Source organism: Salpingoeca rosetta, assembly GCF_000188695.1.
Source record: "Salpingoeca rosetta unplaced genomic scaffold supercont1.22, whole genome shotgun sequence".
Classification (NCBI taxonomy): domain Eukaryota; class Choanoflagellata; order Craspedida; family Salpingoecidae; genus Salpingoeca; species Salpingoeca rosetta.
In genome coordinates this window covers 1,095,234-1,107,733 of record NW_004754912.1, presented here as the reverse complement: position 1 = coordinate 1,107,733, position 12,500 = coordinate 1,095,234, and the positions used below count along the sequence as shown (strand labels likewise).

The 12,500-nt window shown below is 56.0% G+C and overlaps 2 protein-coding genes across 2 annotated transcripts in view; both read right to left on the bottom strand.

Moving 5' to 3' along the window:
* PTSG_12591 (uncharacterized protein) overlaps positions 1 to 5,539 on the bottom strand; it is a gene marked incomplete at its 3' end in the record, with an annotated part of 9,095 nt that extends 3,556 nt beyond the window's left edge. Inside the window, exons 1-9 of the mRNA XM_004990922.1 lie at positions 5,014 to 5,539; positions 2,455 to 4,700; positions 2,048 to 2,209; positions 1,713 to 1,839; positions 1,468 to 1,539; positions 1,041 to 1,202; positions 714 to 785; positions 410 to 460; positions 61 to 186 (exon numbers count right to left, since the gene is read on the bottom strand). Of these exons, the coding sequence (XP_004990979.1) occupies positions 61 to 186; positions 410 to 460; positions 714 to 785; positions 1,041 to 1,202; positions 1,468 to 1,539; positions 1,713 to 1,839; positions 2,048 to 2,209; positions 2,455 to 4,700; positions 5,014 to 5,307 (3,312 nt within the window). The 5' untranslated portion in view covers positions 5,308 to 5,539. The remainder of the gene's footprint in view (positions 1 to 60; positions 187 to 409; positions 461 to 713; positions 786 to 1,040; positions 1,203 to 1,467; positions 1,540 to 1,712; positions 1,840 to 2,047; positions 2,210 to 2,454; positions 4,701 to 5,013) is intronic.
* PTSG_12590 (uncharacterized protein) lies at positions 5,536 to 12,236 on the bottom strand. The gene is made up of 16 exons (XM_004990921.1): positions 11,818 to 12,236; positions 11,487 to 11,554; positions 11,112 to 11,248; positions 10,803 to 10,935; positions 10,467 to 10,525; positions 10,202 to 10,270; positions 9,702 to 9,879; positions 9,211 to 9,464; positions 8,522 to 8,863; positions 8,241 to 8,291; positions 7,954 to 8,055; positions 7,480 to 7,566; positions 7,137 to 7,271; positions 6,601 to 6,754; positions 6,098 to 6,277; positions 5,536 to 5,760 (listed from the first exon to the last, which is right to left on the bottom strand). Exons 1-16 carry the CDS (start codon positions 12,147 to 12,149, stop codon positions 5,642 to 5,644), a joined length of 2,400 nt encoding a protein of 799 aa, XP_004990978.1. The 5' UTR covers positions 12,150 to 12,236; the 3' UTR covers positions 5,536 to 5,641.
* Positions 12,237 to 12,500: the final 264 nt, after the last annotated feature.

Below are 12,500 nucleotides of genomic sequence, written 5' to 3'. Positions count from 1 at the left end.
TGCGCACACAACGCATTGCACAACAAGCAAGCCCGCGGTGGGCGCCATGAGCGAGCGCACCTCAGCCCTGGTGCGTGTTGAGCAGCCGACGGTGAGCGGGCGCGGGATGGCTGCGGGCACGGCGTCCTGTGCCGCTGTGCCAAACACCCCGAGGTACTCCAGCGTCGGAAACCGCTCAGCCACCCGCTGGCAGTCGTGGTCGTGGTGGGGATTGTGGTGGTCGTGATGGTGGCAACGGCGTTGTGGTGAGCACCTTTGGCGTATGATGCAGCAAAGCAGCAAACACCCACAGTGATAACAAAACATCCACGCACTGGTGTCACGAGCACTCCTTTTCCCTGACCCCTTCCCATCACTTCACATCACATCACATCACTTCACATCACATCATCATCCCATGGCTGCGCACCTGCACAAAGCCGACGGGTGCTGATGTAAAGGAGACGTCGAGCCACCGCAGCTGATGGTGGCCGTGGTTGATGGTGGCCGTGGTCGATGGTGGTGGTGGTTGATGGTGGCCGTGGTTGATGGTGGCCGTGGTTGATCGTGGTGGTGGTTGATCGTGGTGGTGGTTGATCGTGGTGGTGGTGGTGACATTGTGGTACAATGAGTAGGACGACAATGACACAATCACACACGACTTGAGTGGTGTAAAGGTGTGTCCAGCTCGTTTCATCACCACCTGAAGCGCACTGCTGGCTGTTGGTGCGCACCTTCTTCGTGGAGAGGTCGAAGATGTGGCGGTCAAAGAAGTTGTGCACGCGCGTTGCGTGGGCAGCATCAAACTGGGGAAATAGAGCAAAGCGCATCCTTGGCAGTGAGGGGACCGAAATCAATTCAACACGCATTACAAGCATCGCACACACGACAATTATTGTTCTCGTCGTACATTGTACACACACACACACACACACACACACACACACACACACACACACACACACACACACACACACACACACACACGCACGCACGCACGCACACGTGCGTGTACAAACAAGTGTGAGCCTGCACAGTGCGGGTGCACGAGAGCAGCGTACCACGGTGCCCTGTGTGTGGATGGAAAACCCTGGAGCAGCAGCGAGGCCGAGGGCTTCGAGGTTTGGCATGATGCACAGTGCACTGATCACGTCCACACCAACGTCCGTCAGCTGAACATACAGCTCTCGCAGGTACCGCGAATGCTGTGCCAGCGTAATCACCTACACCGCGGCATGTGTGCGTCGCGCACGTGTGTGCGTGTGTGTTTGTGTACATGCGTGCGTGCGTGCGTGCGCGCGTGCGTGTGTGTGTGTGTGTGTGTGTGTGTGTGTGTGTGTGCGTGTAAATACGTGTGTAAACGATAGGGTGAGAAAGATACCACATGTGTATGTGGCGCTTGCACACGCGTGAAAACGAAAGCGGGGGGGGCAGTGCTCCTTGTGTATGCACGAAAGTACAAGCAAACACACGAGAGCAGACTGCGACCTCTTGCGTGTTGAGGCGCGTTCCCTCTGCGTGGAGGACTTCAAGCCGACGGAGTGGAGGAAGAGCCCGGATCTATAAGAACACACACACACACACACACACACACACACACACACACACACACGATAGAGTGAGGATGGATGGGGAATAGTGATGGTACAAATGCATGAGACAACACACAGAGAGGAAGAATACTCACACACACACACACACACACACACACACACACACACTCGCTACGACACCTTTGTGTCGCTGATGTTGAGGACACGAAGGGCATGGAGGTTTGCGATGGCGTGGTAAATCTGGTCGTTCCTGACACCGCCGCAGCTGGTGATGTCAAGATACCCGAGGGACTCGGACCAGTTGAGTCTGCAAAGGGCCGGGGTGGGGAAGCACAAAGGATGGGGTGAGTATGAGATCGTAATGCAGACGAAGCAACAAAAAACACAAACAACACAATCAACACAAACAAACAAACAACAGAAACAGCACGAACAACAACACAAGCAAACAAACAACACAAATAAACAACACAAACAACACAAACAAACAATATACACAAACACAAGCAACGTACGTTGCCCGGTAGAAGAACGTGGTACTGAGGCGCGCGTGTGTGAAAGAGAAGGCAATGATGGGATGGTCAACGAGTGCCGAGAGACCCTGCCGCTTCAGATCCTTGCAGTAGTGCAGGTGCACCTCCGAGAACACCTGCCTCTCCGTGAACGAATAGCGGCGCCTGACAACAACAACAACAACAACAACCGCCGCAAAGGGGAGAGTGAGGAGGTAAGGGAACAAGGGCAAACGTGTATCGAATAGCAGCAGCGTGCACAGCAGGCAAGAGTTAAGCCCGGCAAAGAGCAAAGAGCAATTTGCAAAGTACACATGCAGCCGGCTGTATTCCCATGTCAACAACCATATCGACCCGCACCGAAACCGTGGGCCACAAACACACAACACACCAAACATGCATGTACTCACCCCTTGAGGAGAGTGCGAACGCGGCGCTCTGACGGATAGATGGTGGTGCGCATATCCACTCCGTCCCACCACACAATTACATCATCAACGTGCTCATGTGCTTGCACACGCTCTGCTGTGGCCTCACTCGCCTGCAGTTGTTCCGGCTGCTGTTGAGGTTGCTGCTGTGCTTGTGACTGCTGTGGCTGCTGTTGAGGTTGCTGCTGTGCTTGTGGCTGCTGTGGCTGCTGTGGCTGCTGTGCTTGTGACTGCTGTTGTGGCTGCTGTACTTGTTGGTGTTGCGGCTGCGGGCGCGAAGGCGCACGACCACTACCGACCGTCTTGCGGATCTTCACAGGAAGCGTTGTCGTCTCCAGCTGCGCCGCAAGCCGACTCGTGTCGCTTCCGCCTTCCTCCCCGCGTCGACCAACACCACCTTGATCGTCCCCGTCTCCATCGTCATCATCACCATCGTCATCATCATGAGCAGCAGCAGCGGCAGTAGCAGCAGTAGCCACCGCGCCATCGCCTCGGCCGTGGTCGTGCATGACGGCATCCGCTGCTGTATCGACACGATCGCCAGTGTCTGTGCGGTAATCGTCATCATGCCTGCAGGCACCACTCCGTTTTCCGCCACTGCCGCTGCTGACGGTACGAGCGCGTCCAGCGCTGCTGCTGCTCGCTGCTGCTGTTGCTGTTGCTGATGGGCCGCCACGGGACGCTGTCATGCGACCGGCAGAGGCAGTGCCGTGGTGTCCTTCATGCTCGCTGACGCCACTCGCGTCCCCAGCATTGCCGCCTCGGCCGTCATCATCATCATCATCATCACCATCACCATCACCACCGTCACCATCGTCGTCGTCGTCATCGTCGTCGTCGTCGGGGCGGTCTGGGGTTGCATCCATGGCTGTATTCCCACCGCGGCCACTGGCATTGTCACCGTTGTCGACAGCACCACCATCGCCACCATCAGCCAGCTCGCCGGGGGTGACGGGTGTTGCAGTTGACGCTGTTGTCGACGCCGACATCGAAGCGGACAACCCCGCTTGCATTGCACGCCGGTGCTTCGTACGGAAGCCTTGCCTGCAGGCATCATCGTAGGCGAGGGCCCTGCACAGCACAGCTAGAGCCTCCTCGTCGCGACACGACTCTGCAGAGGCGCCGATGAGCTGGAACACAGGGCCGTCATCCTCGTCGCTCCCATCACCGTCACGGCCGGACCTGCCGTCTCCATCACGACTGTCACAATCATCGTCGTCATCGTCGTCGTCATCATCATAGTACTCGTCGTCATCATCATCGTAGTAGTCATCATCATCGTCGTAGCCGTAGCCATAGTCGCCATCACATACCATGCGCTGACGAGTGGCGCCTGCAACAGGCACCTCTGCTTGCGATGAGCGTGACAGGGCATTACCGGCTGGTGCGTGAGTCGCCCGCCGCGGTGCAGTTGTCGTCACCACCGTCACCGTCGCTGGTGTCACGGTCGCTCGGGTTGGCGATGGCGATGGCGGTGGTGCATAGGGATCGCCGGCCTGTGCGGACATGGCTCGGCGACGCGACGACGTGGTCCCCGCGGCTATGCTGGCGCTGGCGCTGGCTGGTCGAGATGGAGATGCGCTCTCCTCTGCACTCAGTCTGCTGTTGCGGGTGCGTTGCACGATACCCACTGGCCACTGCTCACTACCAGCACCCTGACCGACGTCCGTGCTGCGCCCTTGGTGAGCAGTGGCACCATGACCCCCACCACCATTGCGTGCTGGTGCTGGTGCTGGTGTTGGTGCTGGTTCGTCCTCTTCCGTGGCCATCTGATTGTTGACTGCAGCGGTGGTTGTGGTGGTGTTGGTGCCAGCTGTTCTTGTGATGTCGACACGAGCACTGGCGTCACCACCACCGACAGTTGTGCGGTGTTGTTTCTGGCGGCGCAAGTAGTACTCTTCATGCTTGCGCTGCGCCTCTGCGTGCTGCTCCTCGGCCTCCTGGAACACGCGCGAGCGCAACTGCTCGTCCTGCAGTTCCTTCTGCGCATTGCGGCGCCGCACGTGGCCGCTTTCGCGGGCAAAGTCCACAAACGCACACGACGGCGGCAGCAGCTTCCACAGCGGCTTGAAGATGTCCATGTCCGAGTGGCTGATGGTGTGGGTGGAGAAGAAATTCTGGTGGCAGGCAGCGAGCTGCGATGGGGTGTACGTGTTCCAACGAGGCATGATGGTCTTCATGGCCCTGTCGTCGAGTGGGGTCGACAGCGGCGCAAGGCTTCGACAAGCCTGTGAGATTGAGGGCATGTGTGTGCGTGTGAGTGAGTGTGAGTGAGTGCGTGTGTGTGTGTGTGTGTGTGTATGGGAGGGTGGAGGCAGCAGCAAGAGTGTGTGAATATAAGCAGGGTTGAGTATGCGTGTGTCGACAGAGCACAAGAAGCGCCCGACAGATAAGGCTCGACACAGACAAACGAAGACCTGAACAGCGTTTGAGAGAGAGAGAGACAGACAGAGAGAGAGAGAGCAAAGGAACAAGGCCAGCATGCATGCATGCATGGTGCAGAGTGCCTGGGATCAAGGGTGGCCATCATATGACTCGCACCTTTCCTCTGTCGTGGATCTCTTCGATGACGTCGAGCGCCGGCTGGTTGCGCAGCTGCTCGAGCAGTGTTCGTGCTTCTGCTGACTGGCTCAGCTCCGAGATGGCAATGTGTGCCAGCAAGCGCGTGCATAGGCGAGCCAGCGACGGCACGGTGCCTGTCGATGATGTGGCCAGCCTGTCGGGCACGATGGTCTCACCCGTCATGTTCGACAAGATACGCCCGACCCTGCGGCCATTGTTGCTGCTTGTGGGGTTGTTGGTGGTGGTGCCATCATTCGGTGCTGGCGGCGGCATGGCTCTGCCGCAACCCAAGGCACAACAGCACCGCTCTCTTGGCTTGACAAAGCAAAGAAAGGGCCGATCTGTGGGCGTGTTAGTTGTTGGCGTTCGGTGTTGCCGGTGATGTTGTTGTGATGTGTGAGCTGCAAGTTGTGCTTGGGTGGGGTGAGGAGCGTGGTGATGGTGTGGGGAGAGGTGTGTTTGTGTGCGCGTTGTGCTGCTGCTGTTGTCGGTTGCAGCGATTGTGTGATTCTCATTTTATGGTGTCGGATCAACAAGGCCAGCAGCAGGTGGTGACACATGATGTGACATGAGTGTGATGTGAGACATGAGTTGGGGTTGTCGTGGATCATGTTGGGGCGAAGAGGATGAAGCCGTTGTGCTGGCCTTCGTGCTTGTCCACAAGCATGCTTTCCTCTCCTTCTTGCTGCGCCCTGAGTGAGCACAATGGGTTCTCTCCCTTGGGGTCTGTGCATGATTTGAAGGGGGGGGGTGTTGCGGTGTGAATGAGAGTGATTGTGTGTGATTGTGTGTGAGTGTGTGTGAGTGTGCGAGTGGGTTGTATGAGTGAGTGTGTGTGAGTGCGCGAGTGGGTTGTATGAGAGTGTGTGTGTGTGTGAGTGTGCGAGTGGGTTGTATGAGAGTATGTGTGTGAGTGTGCGAGTGGGTTGTATGAGTGTGTGTGTGTGTGAGTGTGCGAGTGGGTTGTATGAGTGTGTGTGTGTTTATGACATATGCACTCGTAGAACAACAAAACAAGCACCTGCACCCGTACACATCCATACACACGTACACACAAACCAACCTGCAGCCACGGTGACTTGGAGGTCACGAAGCCACTGCGCCACTTGCTTGTGGCGCTCGTGGAAGCGCTGTGTAAACACAATGGGCACTTTGCGGCGCGTGAGAAAATCCACGGCATCCTCAAAGTCGGCCTGTATCTGCGGATCGGCCTGGCGCCCAGAGTCAATGAACAGCACCAAATCTAACAGCCGCGCATGCGAGGTTGCGCGATTGCGTGGGATTGCGTGATGGTGTGGTTGTACAAAAGCGTGAGTGTTACAGGTGAGTGTGTGCGTGCCCCCGAGGGAAGGTTGATAGGAGCAGCGGACATGCCTTCTTGATGACGGAAAAAGTGGTATTTCAGTGCGACTTGATGTTCAAACTGACCACCCCAGAGCACGGCACACGCTGCACGTGCGACACACGCACAAATTAAGCACACGCACAAATTAAGCACACGCACACACACGCACGCACACGCACACGCACACGCACACGCACACGCACACGCACACACGCACACACCTGGCTTTGTGACGTGTTGACAGTCCTCAGCAAGGAGATCCGAGTATGACCCGCTGATGGTGGAGACGCGGAGATGCTGTGCGGGCATGTCCTCATCGCCAGGCAGCACATCGTCGCACTTCAGCTCACCGCGCAGCCGGTCGGATGGGATTATCTAAGGAGCAACATGGTGGTGGGCGTGATGGTGAGGGTTGCGATGGGGCAAGTTGAAGAGACGGACTCGGTGGCGAGGGACACGGGCCAAGACGCCATACATACACGTGTGCACTCATGCAACACCCACACCCACACATACACCCACACACCCACACACCCACACACACCCACACACACCCACACACACACCCACACACACACACACACACACACACACACACACACACACACACACACACACACACACACACACACACACACACACACACACACACACACACACACACACACATACAAACACACAACAACAACACCACCACCACCACCACAGACATAAGACACAAGGCACAAGGCACACGACACAAGACATGCGCGCACACCTGCACGACGTTGATGGCGGTCATCTCTGGAAGCATTGCACAGAGCTCAACTGCAGAGAACTCGTGTATTGGCTTTCGTGCCACAATGTGCATGGACAGGGAGCCTGAGGGTGTGGTGTCGTGGAAGATGTTCTGCTGCGCGGCGGAAACGCACATGAATGGGAAGATTGGACAGGACAGGAAGATGGCAGTTGGGAGGCACAACAGGGAGCAAATGACATTGAGGTGAGCATCAGGGGTAAAGATGGGCAATGTGTAGCACTGCAGAACAACAGCCACTTCCCGCGCCTCCGTATTCTGTTGTCAACATCATGTGCAGTGAGTGTGGTTGTTCACGGCGTACCCTGAGCACGTGTGCGGTTGTCAGCACCCACGAGTACATCTCCGATGTCTTTTCGTGTCGCGCCTCAAGCTCGTATTCCGGCAGCTTCTGCTCGTGCATATGTGTTATATGTGTTATATGTGTGTGCATGTGTGTGCATGTGTGTGTGTGTGCGTGCGTGTGTGTGCATGTGTGTGCATGTGTGTGCATGTGTGTGCATGTGTGTGTGCGTGCGTGTGTGTGTGTTTGTGTGTGTGTGTGTGTGTGTGTGTGTGTGTGTGTGTATGCGTGAGTGAGAGAAATGGAGCAAGGGGTGAGTGAGCGTGCACGGCACCGAACATTCAGGCATGTGATGTGGCACCCATCAACCGATCAACCGATCAACCGATCAACCGATCAACCGATCAACCGATCAACCGATCAACCGCGCAACGTGCCACAGCCACACCACATCCTACCCCCACCACCCCCCTCGCCCAGCCCCCCTTGCCTCACCTGTCCCATGCGGAGGTGGTACCACTGTGTCCACGTTGACACGTGTTGCTGTTGGGGTACGCGCCAGCGACCCGTCGGCAGCAGTCGCTCCTCAAACAGTTTCTGGGCACACGTGGTGCACACATCAAGACAAGATGTTAGCTCACACATGTGCGCATCTATGTGTGTGTGTGCGTGTGTGCGTGTGCTTGTGTGTGCTTGTATGCGTGTGTGTGTGTGCTTGTGTGTGTATGTATGTGTGTGTGTAAGACGTGCAAGTCATGTGCAGTGATGACGTGTGCACTCACCTCAAGAGCAGTGTGCTCCTTGAACAAATCAGGCAGCGCGGGCGCTTCCAGCTACAGAGAAACACAACGAATTCCATCGAAGACCATGCAAAAAATTGAGCAAGGACATACCTGCTCTCATTTACGCGCAACAAGCTCTGATTGCCACATTCGCACATACACACAAAGAAACACACACACACACACACACACACTCTCTCTCTCTCTCACGCGCACACACGTTCACTTTCACACACTTTCACAAACACACGCGCGCGCACACACTGCCCACTTGCACCGACCTGAAAGTGGGCGTATGGGTCTGCAATGCTGTCGTTCGAAGTGTCCCCGCCAACACACACAGTTCGCTGTTTCAATTCCGTGCACAGGCCCGTTGCACGCCGCTCACGTGGGGACGTGGTCTCGCCGTCATCATTGCCGCTTTCAACCGCAGCAATGCCATCATCGCTCGCGCGGCGTGCAGCCTTGGCGTGTCTTGCCTGCACCTTTGCAGCAGCCATAACAGGTGTAGTTGCAGCTGTTGCTGTGAATGTGCCAGCCCGCTTCTCTGCGCACAGCTCTCGCTTTCGCAAGATGTACCAGATGCCTTCGTCAGAGATGTGTGGCCCAAACACGATGGATTGCTGCACAGTTTGGTGGTGGTGGTGGTGGTGGTGGTGGTGGTGGTGATGATGATGATGATGATGATGATGATGATGATGATGATGATGATGATGATGATGATGATGATGATGATGATGATGTGAGTCGTGGGTATGACAACAGTGGTTGTGGTGGTAGCGGTGAGGCTTCCTTGAGCAAGCGAGCGCATGGCGCCCTGTGTGTGTGTGTGTATGTGCATGGCAGACTACCAAGAGTAGTCGGCGCCAACGGACCACATAAGCGTGCAAGCACGAGCGACTGCATGCAACCCGAATCTAAGCACGCAATACAAAGCAAAAGGGCGCACACACGCTGCTGATGTGCCCACCTTGCGACGGGTGGCCTTGTTGTCGGCAGTGTTCTTGCGCACGTATTCAATGTCCGTCATCTTCTGTTTTGAGATTTCTCGGTGCGTCTGGTCCCGGAGTGTGTTGGTGTCACGAATGGCAGTGAGACACTGCTCTGCCTTCACGTCTCCGTTGGGCAGCAGGTCGTGGGCGCGCTGAAAATCTGTAACAGCTTCATCAAAGGCTCGCGCCTGTCGCAGCGCCAGCCCACGCGAGAAGTGGGGCTTCCACCACTCTGCATACGCGAGAGGATGTGCGTGTGTGTGAATGTGTGTGTGTGTGTGAAAGTGCGAGTGAGTATGTGTGAGTGAGTATGTGTGAGTGAGTATGTGTGAGTGAGTATGTGCGAGTGAGGAAGGATGCTTAAACACACACAGAGAGAGACACACACACACACAGACACACACACACACACACACGCATACGCACACGCGCGCATACGCACACGGATGCACACATACAATCGACCAACCTGGTGCGAGCGTAGTTGCGGCGTAGGCTGCGTCTGCGGCCTCACGATATTTGCGCTTGCTGAACAGCACCGTTGCCTTGAGGTCATATGCCATGGCAAGCTCGTACTCGTAATCGCTCTCCTTGTGGGGGAACATCGCCATCAGGCGCTGCACCGTCGCAATCGCCTTGTTGTAGCACTACGCAAGGAGGAAGGGGCGGCATGTGCGCGCGTGTGTATGTGTGTGTTTGTGCGTGTGTGTTGTGTTGTGTTTTGTGTTGTGTGTGTGTGTGTTGTGTGTGTGTGTGTTGTGTGTGTGTTGTATGTGTGTGTTAGCATGTGTGAGTATGTGTGTTGTGTGTTGTGTGTTGTGTGAGTATGTGAGTATGTGTGTGTGTGTGTGTTGCGAGTATCAATTGCGCACGAGAGAGTGGTCATCACGGCATGAACATCAACACTGTCATCAACTCCAAACCCGACACATAATGGTAGATGGATAGGCAGACGACACAATTGCGTACGTAAAGGGCGGCGTCGTTGTTGTTTGAGCTGAAGAGCATTCGTCCTTCCACCAGCACCTCGGCCGGATCCTGAATCCATCGCAGCAGGTGGCGTTGGTGGCGCAGTACACACATGCAGGTGCATTACACATGGGAAATGGTGGAGCAACGGCATTGTATCGTGTAACAGGCGCAAGACACATGGAGAGGTGACGCTCAGGTGATGACACAATCAAATAACACACGCACACATACACACACACACACACACACACACAGTGCGGACCTCGATTGGAGCGACGGGGTGCTTGAGGTGGACAGGCCATCGCTCGTCTTTGGTCAACGCTGTAATCGACAATGATGCACACACATACATGAAGTGAGCAGAGGAAGACAAGGTTGTGAGCACGAGGCAGTTCACTGGACGCTGTCCTCGCACGCTCATCATTCTCATGCACACACAACCACACGCAACCACACAACCACACACACACGCACACACACGCACACACACAAACGCACACGTACACATACACAACCACAAACACACATGCGCACACACACAACCACACACAACCACAAACACACACATACACGCGCGCTGTGTGCGTGTGTGACTCACCGAGCATGTACACGAGGGACTGCAGGGATTTGCAGCGTGTGAGGCGCTTGTTGATGGAGAATGGCTGGCCGCCGCGCTCCCGGGCAATGAGATGGTGCGTGCAGCGGCCCTGGTACACCACGCTCAGGATGTACTGCAGACATGGACGATGGGTGGGTGGGTTGGATTGGATTGGATTGGATTGGAGGGTTTGTACAAGGTTGTGCACACTGACATTATTTAAGTGCATGCACACACAACACACACACACACACAACACGCACACACACACACAACACGCACACACACACACACAACACGCACACACACCTGGTTTGGGGAGTCAGCATCTGTTGTTGTCTTGCGCCTGAAGCTTGCGGCAACAGAGGAGAGTGCAGCGAAAGTGCTCCGGCGGCGCGGACTGGCATCAACGTGGCCCATCCACGCGGGACCCGCTGGCATGTCCTCTGCACACGCACACGCACGTGTGCATTCACGTGTATGTGTGTGATTGCATGAGTGGATGTAAGAGTGAGCGAGTGTGTAAGAGTGAGCGATTGTGTGTGTGTGTGTGTGTGTGTGTGTGTGTCAGCATTGGTGTGTATATTCACACCTGTGTGCGTTTTGTGTTCACGTGTTTTGAATGAGCCAAAATCGTTCAAGCATGCGTTGGCTGGGTCAGGGGTACACGTCAACTACACGCACTCATTTTCCGCAGCATCTTGATGGACACGCGGTGCAAGCTGTCGCGCGGCCCGAGGGAAAAGTTTTCACTGCAGCGGCGGCACAATGGTGTGAGCAGTCCGGTGGATGACAAAGGATGAAGGGGGGGGGGAATGACAGCAGTGCATTCAACACGTTTCACAAACAAGTGTTTGCAAGCGATTGTACTCACGCACGCACGCACGCACGCACGCACGCACACACAATACAACACAAAACTCACACACACACACAACACACACACACACACACACACACACACACACACACACACACACACACACACACACACACACACACACAATACACACACCTGGTTGCGGAAGGTACGGTATCTGTTGCTGAGAATGAGCCGTATCCGCCCTCCTCCTGCGCAGCGCCGTCGTTGTCGTCTGCATCTGAGCCATCATCCTCCACGTCAGACAACGCGTCGTCACGTTGGTGCGGCTCATCACGGCTGCTGCCGTCCACACCGGTGCCCGCCATGCCCGACACGCGGCGTGAGCGGGCGGGGGACGACGTTGGCGATGTGTTGCTGGAGAGCAGTGCTGCTGCTGTTCCCCCATCTGCAGATGGCGGTAGCAGCTGCTGTTGGGACCCGCGACGGGATGACGATGCGTACATGTCGGATATGGTCTGTGCCATGGAGCTGCGACGTGGGCGCGCTGCTGTTGCGTCCACGCTCGCACCACGCGGCCGCCCGGTCACCACATTCTCGCGCGGTTTCGTGCTGGGGTTGTTGGTGTGGTGGTTGTTGTTGTTGGTGTGGTGGTTGTTGTGAGCTTGGGCGTGGAGATGCTGTTGGATATGTGTGGGGCAAAATCACACCGCGTATGTCGTGGGCCGTGCTCGTACATCCACTGAGGCATAGTGGGGTTCGCCATAGAACAACAAACACAAACGTAACCAATTCCACACACACACACACACACACACACACACACACACACACACACACACACACACACACACACACACACACACACACACACACAC